Source organism: Excalfactoria chinensis, unplaced genomic scaffold, assembly GCF_039878825.1.
Source record: "Excalfactoria chinensis isolate bCotChi1 unplaced genomic scaffold, bCotChi1.hap2 Scaffold_68, whole genome shotgun sequence".
Lineage (NCBI taxonomy): Eukaryota > Metazoa > Chordata > Aves > Galliformes > Phasianidae > Excalfactoria > Excalfactoria chinensis.
Genome location: NW_027315710.1, coordinates 166,740 through 179,166, shown reverse-complemented (window position 1 = coordinate 179,166; position 12,427 = coordinate 166,740). Strand labels below are relative to the sequence as shown.

The following is a 12,427-nucleotide window of genomic DNA, read 5'->3' as shown; positions in this document are numbered from 1 at the left end:
AGCACACATCTTCCTCACATAATTCACAGTGATGTTTCTTTATGTTTTATGCATCTTTGATTGTTTGACTGTGTAATTGTTATCCGACAATCTGCAATAAAATTGTTGCAAGTTTTGTAGCTACTTCCTTCCTACCTACTTTCCATTTTCTCACTCCAAGAGCTCATGTAAACATCGAACCAAATTCTTTGAATAGGTTAAATGATTCCTAAAAAGCTTTCAAATTAGACTTTTCCTTATCTTTTCTCTCTTCCTACCTTTTCCGGTTCTGGGGGGAGGTACAGTCACTGACAGCAGCACAACGTGCTCTTTTCACTCCTACTCTATTTACACTGCCACAGTGCTCTTAATAGGTGCACTCATTTGTGCAGGCCTGAAGGTCTTGTGTGTCTCACAACAGTCCTGTTGCCTCTACAGCAGCACTCCGGGACTGAGTCAGTAGCCGGCAATATGAACGGCTGTGTCAGAGCTGGTCTCCTTGCTGGCACTGCTGTAACAAGAGGGCCCCTTCAGAGCAGGACCAGAGAACTGGAGGCCTCTTCCAAAGATGGTGTAAGGAATGTACCTCAGGAGCTACTGCCTGAGAAGTCCTCGAGATCTTCTGGTGCTCTTCACTGAGTGAAAGGGTCAGATTCAAGAGTCCCAAGGAGATGTGTATGGGACTCAGGGCAGTGCTGTGGTTTCAAATTTGTTGGGTTAAATCTATTTACTAAGATAGACAAAAAGGAAAGCAGTTTGATTATGACTTAGATCTGTATCTATATATATAAACGCATGCTTACATACAGTATATTTTCACATATATATAACATATGCAGTTGCAAAAATATATGCATAGATACTAATTCATATGAATATCTTTTTGAAATTCCAGAACCTTTTGCAGGGGTTTTAACAGCCACAGGGTTCACAGTAGAATCTGCAGCTACTGTTGGGCTGTTGCAGGAACTGGGGCAACTTCAGAACTCATTGTCAGAGCTGGAATGACCACAGGACCTCTGACTAAGTTGGAGCAGCCACTGGGCTCATTGGGGAGGTTGGAGTGACCACAGGGCTGTACTTCCTGGCACAGCGCACCTCCCGTGGGAGGCAGTTGTTTCAGTTTCTTATCACAATACATGGAACAGTAACTTGGCCCCCAATATTCTACCAGTTTCTCAGGATCCTGCACGGAGATGAAGTTGCAAAGTCCTGGGGGTACCCACTGCTTCAGGGAGCTCCCCAGACCATCCCACACCCCCTGCCATGCAGAGCCTTCTCACCTTGGGTCAGATCTCTCAGTGATATTCTTGAATAATTGTTTAATCTCAAACATAACCTGGAACACATTAATGACACGTAGCAATGGGAGTGTGCTGGTGTGAGCATCCCACGGATAGTCAAAATCCTCAGGAGCTATTGGAACTAGCTCTCGATCTCCAGGACAAAATGAAGTGAGAGTGAGTCTGAGGGACTACTGGAAGGTGTCCTCCCTTCTCTCCTCCGTAGCCAGACTCCCTGAGGAGTCAAAAGTAAAGAGTTTAATTACTAATCTTATCAACAATGTTGCTTCCATAACTCAAAAGTGACCTCAGAGATAAATGTGCACAAAACCTCATTTTGTCAGCTGCCGATTTTATCGCTGTCTTGTTTGATTTAGTTGTCGCAATTATATTGTATCATATTGTGTTATCTTGTATTCCAATATTGTATTTAGTAAAATAAGTTTTCTCCTTAGATTGCTGCCGCTGTTTTTGTCCAGTCCCCTCCTTCCAGGGGCAGCAGCCTCTATCACAGGTAAATCTAGATATCCCGATTACAATTCGCCAGCTGGAGAATCAGGGAGTGATCAGTAAAACTCACTCACCTTTTAATAGCCCCATATGGACAGTGTGTAAAGCCAGTAGAGAATGGAGGCTGACAGTAGACTAACGTGGCCTGAATGAGGTCACACCTCCACTGAATGCTGCTGTGCCGGACATGTTGGAACTCCAATACGAGCTGGAGTCAAAAGGAGCCAAATGGTATGCCACTACTGACATTGCTAATGCCTTCTTCTCCATCCCTCTGGCTGCAGAATGTAGGCCACAGTTTGCCTTCACCTGGAGGGGCATTCAGTACACTTGGAACCGTTTGCCCCAGGGGTGGAAACACAGCCCAACTATTTGCCATGGGTTGGTCCAAACTGTATTGGAACAGGGTGGTGCTCCTGAGCACCTGCAGTACATTGATGACATTGTTGTGTGGGGCAGAGGAAGTTTTCACAAAAGAAAAGCAGATAATCCACATTCTTCTACAAGCCGGCTTTGCTATTAAGCGAAGCAAAGTAAAAGGGCCTGCCCAGGAAATTCAGTTCCTAGGTATCAAGTGGCAGGATGGACGTCGTCACATCCCAGCAGATGTGATCGACAAAATCACTGCCATGTCTCCACCAACTAACAAGAAAGAGACACAGTCTTTTCTGGGTCTACACCAGCCTCATTGTAAGCCCCCTTTATCACGTAACGTGGAAAAAGAACAATTTCACATGGGGCCCTGAACAGCAGCAGGCTTTTGAGCAGATAAAACAAGAGATAGCCCGTGCCGTGGCCTTGGGGCCAGTACGGACGGGACAGGATGTAAAGAACATCCTCTACACTGCTGCTGGAGAGAAAGGTCCCACCTGGAGTGTGTGGCAAAGAGCCTCAGGAGAGACCCGAGGCCGACCCCTGGGATTTTGGAGTCGAGCGTATAAGGGGTCTGAAGAGTGCTACACTCCAACTGAGAAGGAGATCTTAGCCGCATATGAGGGGGCTCGGGGTGCTTCCGAAGTAGTTGGTACTGAAACGCAACTCCTCCTGGCACCTCGACTGCCAGTGCTGAACTGGATGTTCAGAGGGGAGGTTCCCTCCACCCATCATGCTACCGATGTTACCTGGAGCAATTGGATTACGCTGATTACACAACAAGCACGAATGGGGAACCTCAATCATCCCAGAATTTTAGAGGTGATCATGGACTGGCCTGAAGGTAAAAGGTTTGGAACATCACCAGCAGAAGAGGTGTCACGTGCTAAAGAGGCCCCACCATACAACAAACTACCAGAAAATGAAAAGAAATATGCCCTGTTCACAGATGGATCATGTCTTATTGTAGGGAAGCATTGCAAATAGAAGGCTGCTGTGTGGAGCCCCACACGACAGGTTGTCCACACAGACAGCTGTGCAGCTGGCCTTAGATGTTGCTGAACAAGAAAGGTGGCCAATGCTTCATCTTTATACTGACTCATGGATGGTAGCAAAAGCCTTATGGGGGTGGTTACAGTAGTGGGAAAAATAAAACTGGGTAAACCTATTTAGGCTGCTGAACTGTGGAAAGACATTGCTGCCCCAACAAAAGGTATGGTTGTAAACGTGCGTCACGTGGATGCACACGTGCCCATGAGTCAGGGCACTGAAGAACAACAAAAGAATCTGGAAGATCGAGCTACCAGAATTGAGGTGGCTCAAATAGATTTGAAATGGCTAACAAGGGTGAATTATTTCTAGCTCGATGGGCCCATGAGACCTCAGGCCATCAAGGAAGAGACACAACATATAAGTGGGCCAGAGACCAAGGGGTGGACTTAACTATGAACGCTATTGCGCAGACTATTCATGTTTGTGAAACATGTGCCATAATTAAACAAGCCAAGAGGATGAAACCTCTCTGGGGGGAAGAGTGATGGCAAAAGTTTAAATAAGGGGAGACATGGCAGTTTGATTATATCACCTTGCCACGATCTCGCAGTGGTAAATGCTATGTGCTTACCATGGTGGAGGCAACCACTGGGTGGCTTGAAACATACGCAGTACCCCATGCTACCGCTCAAAACACCATATTGGGTCTTGAGAAACAAGTCCTGTGGTGACATGGCACCCCAGAAAGAATTGAATCTGATTATGGGACACCTTTCAAAAATTCACTTATAAATACTTGGGCCAAAGAGCATGGCATTGAATGGGTTTATCATATTCCCTACCATGCACCAGGCTCTGGTAAAATTGAACGATATAATGGGTTATTAAAAATGATGTTGAAAGCAATGGGTGGTGGAACATTTAAGCACTGGGAGAAGCACCTGGCAGAAGCCACTTGGTTGGTCAATACTAGAGGATCTGTCAATCGCGATGGTCCTAGCCGATCTAGTCCCCTACACACTATAGAAGGAGATAAAGTCCCTGTTGTGCATGTGAAGAGCATGTTGGAAAAAGCAGTTTGGGTCCTTCCAGCCTCTGGAAATGGCAAACCTGTCCGTGGAACTGTTTTTGCCCAGGGACCTGGGTGCACTTGGTGGGTGATGCAGAAGGACGGGGATGTTCAAGGTGTACCACAAGGTAAATTAATGCTGGGGGAGTGCAGTCAGTAATTCTATGTATCTATATATATATTTGCATGTGTAGTGTATTTTAGTTATTATAGTTATACATTTAGTTATATTACATTTAATCTATTTTATCATAGTTCATATACATGTATATATATATGTATAACCATGATGTAATAATGTAGAATAAGGGGTGGAATGTCATGGTTTTGTGCTGTTGCTGTTAATATTCTACATCATGACATCATGTGCAGTATGAATCATTAACTGAGAGCACAAATAGTGGTAAACTGTTTTGGTGGTATAAGAAAGTGTAGTAGTTAATGGCATACAGAAGTGTAACAGAGGGTACGTGGAAGTGTAACAGAGGGTATGTGGAAATGTGGAAGGTTCATGCTCCAGATCTGTGGAATGGCAGCATCCCGAGTACTCAGCTCTTGGAGGAGAACTACATATCCCAGGGGACGACGCGGCCAGAGACGAATCACCAGAGGAGGAGGACACATATATAATCTCGCTCCCAGGCTGGAACGTCCTTCTTTTCTCTCTGTCTATCTCTTTGGAGCGCTCCATCCCTGCCGTCTCCCTCTATCAGCAACGTTCCAGCCTGTCGCCTAGAGATCGCAGTAGGCCCCCGGTTCTCGGGGACTCTTTTTCTCTCTTTCTTTTCTCTGCCTTGTTTGATATAGTAGTTGTAGTTATATTGTATCATATTGTGTCACCTTGTATTCCAATATTATTCGTATTTAATAAAATAAGTTCTTTCCTCAGATTGCTGCCATTGTTTTTGTTCATTTCCCACCTTCTAGGGGCAGCAGCCTCTATCACGGGTAAATCTAGATAACCCGATTACATGCATGCATAACCATAAGATTTTAATGATGGTTAAAAGTTAGTTAGTAGGGAAGAAAATTAAAAAGGATTTCTGTAAGCCAGAGACTGCAAAAGCAGTGCTACGAAGTTTTTCACTTAGACGTTGGTGAGGTGCTGGCACAGGCTGCCCAGAAACACTGTGCATACCCCGTCCTTACCAGTGTTCAAGTTCAGGCTGGGTGGCACCCTGGGCAACCTGACCTAGAGCCTGACCTCACTGTTGGCCGCAGCAGGGCGTTGGAAATAGGTGACCTTTGAGGCCCTGTGTACTGAAAGGCAGCCACATGGTTTCCCCAGAGCCTTCTGTTCTCCAGGCTCAACAAGCCAAAGTCTCTCAGTCTCTCTCCAAAGGATACGCTCTTGATGCTGGCCTTACAAGTCATTTTGTCCTGATGTCCAAGTTATGTGCCCATCACATGCTAATACTGCTGTGTCAATCCAGGGGGTCAACAGGAAGGACACAGACACCAACATAAGGGATAGGCTTCTTTTACTGCCCATTACAATATCATACAAAAAATAAAGCAGTGTCTGTAGTCAAAAGCAGTAAAGGAAGTAAGTGAGGCAGTGGGCCTAATCATTGCTACGTGAGCTCAGCGATTAAGATACATCACCAGCTGACCCAACACTTTCCCATCACTCAGATCCACAGTCACTGGGGAGCTCCATTTGCAATGACGATATGGAGAACCTCTCCCAGCCATGGAGAACTTGTACAGCAATACATCCATCCCACGGATGAGGCATCCAGAGCCACTGTAAGCAGGTCCAGCCTTTATACCACTGAATAAACCAATCTAGGAAGCAGTCTGGGGAAATACCTGGTGCCCACCTTCTCCTCTTGGCTTTCTCCACAAAGCCTGGCCAGGGTTCAAGGAGGCACAAAAAGACTTGTGCTGTCCATGGCGGTGTACCACAGGCCTCTTTGGCAAGACTGTCTGCCCCTCTGCAACAGACTCCATCCAGTACCTAACATGACAGCAATGCTCCCCTTCGGTCGGACCTGCTGTTGTAATGGAAAAGCAGTGTCACAACACACAGGTTCCAGCAGCCCTGGTGATGTCACTTACACTGGGACTTCCTTTGCCTGCCTTGGGGCCGCAGCCTGCGAGTTTTCCCGGCTTCGCACACTAACCAGCCGAAGCCTGCCATGCTGTATGGATGTGGTCCTTCCAGGCAGCAGCTCTGCTGTGTGTGAGCAACTGCCTCCCTGCTGAAGGACTCAGAGCAGGAGCTCACATGCAGGCAACACCTTGTGCACATCTGAACTGAAGTAGAGGGATCCCAGCTCCTGAGGGTCCGTGGGGAGCTGAATCCCATTTCAGCCTCAGGGTTTCCCTCTACGGATGAGATGCCTGCACTGCCTCAGCTGGATCACTGCCCGACACAGGGGAAGACCAACCAGGGGAACAGACTAAACACTCATGATTCTGGAAGGAATAGTCAGAGACTTACTAGTCCAACTGGACTGTCACAACTGTCCAGATGAGATTCACCCAAGAGTGCTGAGGGAACTGGCAGAGGTGATAGCCAAGCTACTTTCCATCATCTATCAGTGCTCTTTGTTGACTGGTGAGGTCCTAGAAGACTGGAGGCTTGTCGCTGTGATTCCCATTTACAAGAAACGTAAGGAGGATCTGGGGAACTGTTAACCTGACCTCGGTTCCAGGGAAGGTTATGGAGCAGATTGTCTTGAGGAACTTCATGTGGCATGTGCGGGATGACTGGGGGATCAGGCCTAGCCAGCATGGGTTCCTGAAGGGCAGGTCCTGTTGGACCAACCTGATCTGCTTCTATGATCTAGTGACCCATCTGATGGATGAGGGAAAACCTATTGATGTGGCCTACCTAGACTTCAGCAAAGCCTTTGACACTGTCTCCCATGCTATTCCCCTGCAGAAGCTGGCAGCCTGTGGTTTGGACGGGTACACTCTTGGCTGGGTAAGGAGCTGGCTGAAGGGCCGGGCCCAGAGAGTGGTGGTGAATGGAGTTAAATCCAGCTGGTGACCGGTCACGAGTGGTGTTCCACAGGGGTTGGTGCTGGGGCCTGTCCTCTTCAACATCTTTATTGATGACCTCGATGGGGGCATTGAGTGCACCCTCAGTAAGTTCGCAGATGACACTAAATTGGCTGGGAGTGTGGATCAGCCTGGGGGTAGCGAGGCCCTACAGAGGGATCTGGACAGGCTGGAGAGCCGGGCTGAAGCCAGTGGGATGAGGTTCAACAAGACCAAATGCCGGGTCCTGCACTTTGGCCACAACAAGCCCAGGCAGCGCTATAGGCTTGGGGCGGAGTGGCTGGAGGACTATGTGGAGGAAATGGAGCTGGGGGTACTGATTGATGCACGGCTGAACATGAGCCGACAGTGTGCCCGGGTGGCCAAGAAGGCCAACGGCATCCTGGTGTGTATCAAGAATGGTGTGGTGAGCAGGACTAAGGAAGTCATCCTGCCCCTGTACTCGGCATTGGTGAGGCCTCACCTCGAGTACTGTGTCCAGTTTTGGGCACCTCAGCACAAGAAAGATATGGAGGTACTGGAGCAGGTCCAGAGAAGGGCAACGAGGCTCGTGAAGGGCTTGGAGAATCAGCCCTACGAGGAGAGACTAAGGAAGCTGGGGCTGTTTAGTCTGAGGAAGAGAAGGCTGAGGGGAGACCTTATTGCCATCTGCCAGTACCTGAAAGGTTCTTACAGTGAGAGTGGGGCAGGTCTCTTCTCACTAGTGACAAGTGACAGGACGAGGGGAAATGGCCTCAAGTGGCGCCAGAGTAAGTTCAGGTTGGACTTTAGGAAACACTTCTTTACAGAATGGGCAGTTAAACACAGGAATGGACTCCCAGGGGGGTGGTTGAGTCACCGTCACTGGATGTGTTTAAGAGCTGTTTGGATGTGGTGCTCAGGGATAAGATTTAGCAGAGGGTTGTTAGAGTTAGGGTACTATGGTTAGACTGTGGTTGGACTTGATGATCCTCAAAATCTTTTCCAACCTGGGTAATTTTGTGATTCTATGATTCTATGAAGCTTGGCAGCTTCTGACCTGATAACCCATATCCAAGAACTTGTTCTGTGCAGGGTCTCACAAGGAATGAGCAAGAGGGGACCTGACAACCAATGTGCAAACCAGCTGCTGCTTCTGGCCTCTCAGAGGCACTGGCAGATGTGAGCCTGAAAGCACAGACCCCAGCCAGGAGCCCAGGGATGGCCCATCAGCTGTTGCAGGCTGAAGCCACTGCACAGATTGATGAACAGCTGCATGTTTCCTGATGGACTGTGGGTTTCTGAGACCATCTGTATGGGAGATTGGTAATCACAGCCTGAACCTCTGATTAATCAGCTGAGGCAAGTATGGGGTCAGCTGTGGGAGCACAGGTGAGAGTGATGTAGCTGTGCTCCCGGAAGGGGTGGAGCTTGACTCCATCCCCTCTGAGACCTCATTTAAGGGCTGACTCCCACTGGAGCAGTATCTCTTGGAGATCGCTCACCAGGGAGGACTGCCTCAGCTGCTTCAGTCAAGGCACCACCGTTGGTGAGTTTTCCCTTTACTCATTCACTTATATACCTTCTGTACATTTTGTTTCCATCTGTACATTTAAAACCAATACACCATCCAACCCTGACAGCTCCAAAAGAAGGAGGACAGACAGAGTCACTGCATGTCCTTTATTTTGTTCAGGATCAGAGAGAATCTGGTTCATTATTTAGAGTATTAATGGGCTAATGTACAAAGGAACAAGCAGAATCGGAAGTGACTTGAGTAATGATGTTTTGGTGAATAACATTACAGTATTTTAAAAAAATGAGTAAGAATAAATAACACACAAAATGGTGCAATGAAAACAAAACAAAACAAAACAAAATACACACACACACAAAAAAAAAAAAAAAAAACAACAAAAAAAAAAAATTAAAGAGAGCATAATTTAGTAAAAAGCTGCATTACAAGACAATAATACCAAAAAATGGCCACTTCACTGCTTTTGAAACACATTTGGTCATCACTTTCCGCACTGCATCCTTGACTTCCCTTTTCCTCATGCTGTAGATGAGGGGGTTCATTGCTGGAGGCACCACTGAGTACAGAACTGCCACCATCAGGTCCATGGATGGGGAAGAGATGGAGGGAGGCTTCAGGTAGGCATAAAAGCCAGTGATGACAAATAGGGAGACCACGGCCAGGTGAGGGAGGCACGTGGAGAAGGCTTTGTGCCGTGCCTGCTCAGAGGGCATCCTCAGCACGGCCATGAAGATCTGCACATACGACACAACTATGAAAACAAAGCACCCAAAGACTAAACTAATACTAAAAATGAGAAACACAACTTCCCTGAGATTTGATTCTTTGCAGGAGAGCTTGAGGATCTGGGGGATTTCACAGAAAAACTGGTTGACTACATTGCCTTGGCAGAGAGGCAGTGAAAACGTACTGGCAGTCTGCAGCAGGGAATTGAGAAGCCCAGCGCCCCAGGCAGCTGCTGCCATGGTGGCACAAGCTCTGCTGTCCATCAAGGTCCCGTAGTGCAGGGGCTTGCAGATGGCAACGTAGCGGTCATAGGACATGACAGTGAGAAGGCAAAACTCTGCTCCGAGGAAGAAGGCAAAGAAAAATAGCTGTGCAGCACATCCTGCGTAGGAGATGGCCCTGGTGTCCCAGAGGGCGTTGGCCATGGCTTTGGGGAGAGTGGTGGAGATGCAACCCAGGTCGAGGAGGGCCAGGTTGAGCAGGAAGAAGTACATGGGGGTGTGCAGGCGCTGGTCGCAGGCTACGGCTGTGCTGATGAGGCCGTTGCCCAGGAGGGCAGCCAGGTAGATGCCCAGCAAGAGCCAGAAGTGCAGGAGCTGCAGCTGCCGCGTGTCTGCCAACGGCAGCAGGAGGAACTCGCTGATGGAGCTGCTGTTGGGCATCTGCTGTTCCTGGGCTTGGAGTCCTGCTCAGAGTGCAGAAGATAATGACAAGTCCAGACCATTCTCAGACACACTTTTTCTGCTGTGCTATGAAATATCTTGATTCTCTTACTATAATGTTCATTTAGCACATGTACTTGCATTTCATTTCATGAAGTTTAGCCTTACTTAAGAAGAAGAAGCCTGTGAATCTTTAAACTTCCTTTGATTTTCTGATGTTTTCCCATTTCCCTGGATTTTTTCATGTTTCATGCCTAATGTCTTTACCCCAAATGCTCTTATAGCACCCAACCCCGGCCTCCGTTACCTTCAATCTCTGTTCGAAAAAGCTGCCTGTTGGCAGGATATGTGAATTATTCATGTCTTCAGAGTATGATAATAATTACAACTGGTTCCACCCTAATAGACAGGAGAGACTGAAAGCAAATCACGTGTGACAGATAGCAAAACATCCAATGTATGGAAGAAAAATTCTCAGAGCAGTGAGATCCGCTTTTAGATTTTTGTCTCCAATCCTTTTTTCCATCCCTCAGAAAAGGAAAAAAAAAAAAAAAAAAAAAAAAAAAAAAAAAAAAAAACCCTGCCTTGTTTATACAATTGCAAAGTACCCCCAGAAACATTCTGTTGTGCAGTGGAGCTGTGATCCCCTGCCCCAGGCAGCAGCTGTGGCAGCACAAGCCCTGCCGGGGGGCTCCTTCCCCCCACACGTCTCCCCGCAGCACCCTGGGCAGCTCCCCGGGCAGGCTGAGTGCTGAGCCTGGCAGGCGGCAGAGTCCCATAGCATGGCCTGAAGTGAGACTTACCTTGTCATGGTCTGTCAGCAATGTTCCTGCAGTGAGCTCAGAAGGCTGCTCTCACCTCACACATCCTGGAAGCTCTCTCCCCTTTCTCTCCTCTCCTTCTGTCACCTGCAGGCTGGGCTGTGCACAAGAGCTGCTCCTGGGAACAGATGTCTCTGCAGCACCACCCACTTTTATGAGCTTCCTGTGTCCCAGGAGTCCAGCCCAGCTCAGTAGCAGAGGATGTCATGTTTATCCTTCCCACTTGTCTCCCCTGAGATGTCCCTGGATCCTCATGGCAAACAGCTCCTGAAAGACAACAGCATCATGACAGTACATTCAAATCTGTTGAATTTAACACCAGATTTCTAGTGGTCAGTGACTAATTCCAGACATGTGGTGAGTCCTCCCAGAGAGTGTTTGCTGAAACTAAATGGGCACACAGACAAGGACACAATAGCATAGAATCATAGAATCACCAAGGTTGGCAAAGACCTACGCGATCATCCAGTCCAGCTGTTCACCTATCACCAATAGCTCCCACTAATCCATGTCCTTCAACACAATATCCATTTATTCCTTGAACACCTCCAGGGTCCGTGAATCCACCACACCCCTGGGAAGTCCATTCCACGTCCCAAATTGCAGGACGCAGTTTTTGGTCTTGGTGAACTTCATCCCATTGGCTTCAGCCCAGCTCTCCAGCCTGTCCAGATCCCTCTGTACGGCCTTGCTAACCCCAGGCAGGTCCACACTCCCAGCCAATTTGGTGTCATTTGCAATCTTAATTAGGTTTCACTCAATGCCCTCTTCCAGGTCAACAATAAAGAAACTGAAGAGGAAAGGCACCTGCACTGACCTCTGGGGAACACCAAGTAGGTGCACAGCTAGGTGTCCATGCGGGTCTTGAATATCTCCTTTCAAGGAGACTCCAGAACCCTGTTGGGCAGCCTGTTCCAGTGCTCTGTCACCCTCACTGTAAAGAAGTTCTTGCACACATTCGTGTGGAACTTCCTATGCCCCAGTTTCCGGCCATTTCCCCTTGTCCTGTCTTCACACACTGCTGAAAAGAGTTTGGTCTCACCACTTTGCCACCCACACCTCAGATATTTATAGACCTGGATCAGGTCCCCTCTCAGTCTTCTTTTCTCAAGGCTAAACAGACCCAGCTCACTTACCCTTTCTTCATACGGGAGATGATCCAGACCCTTCACAATCTTTGTAGCCCTTTACTTCACTGTTTCCAAGAGATCCGTGTTTTTTTATTTTTAATTTTTTTAATGATGAGCCCAGAACTAGACACAGTACATCAGGTGAGTCCTTACCAGGGCAGATTAGAGTCAAAGGATCACCTCCCTTGACCCCCTGGCCACCCTCTTTTCTATGCACCCCAGAATGCCATTGGCCTTTTTGTCCACAAGGGCACACTGCTGGCTCATGGCTAACCTGTCATCCATCAGGAAACCCAGGTCCCTCTCTGCAGCGCTCCTCTCCAGAAGCTCATCCCCCAGCCTGTCCTGGTGCATGCAATTATTCCTCCCTAGGTGCAA

At 47.9% G+C, this 12,427-nt stretch overlaps 1 protein-coding gene across 1 annotated transcript; it reads right to left on the bottom strand.

Annotated features, from left to right (window-relative positions):
• Window positions 1-9,132: 9,132 nt before the first annotated feature.
• Window positions 9,133-10,098, bottom strand: LOC140265082 (olfactory receptor 14C36-like). Its single transcript, XM_072360962.1, has one exon. The coding sequence runs from the start codon at window positions 10,096-10,098 to the stop codon at window positions 9,133-9,135; it is 966 nt and encodes a 321-aa protein (XP_072217063.1).
• Window positions 10,099-12,427: the final 2,329 nt, after the last annotated feature.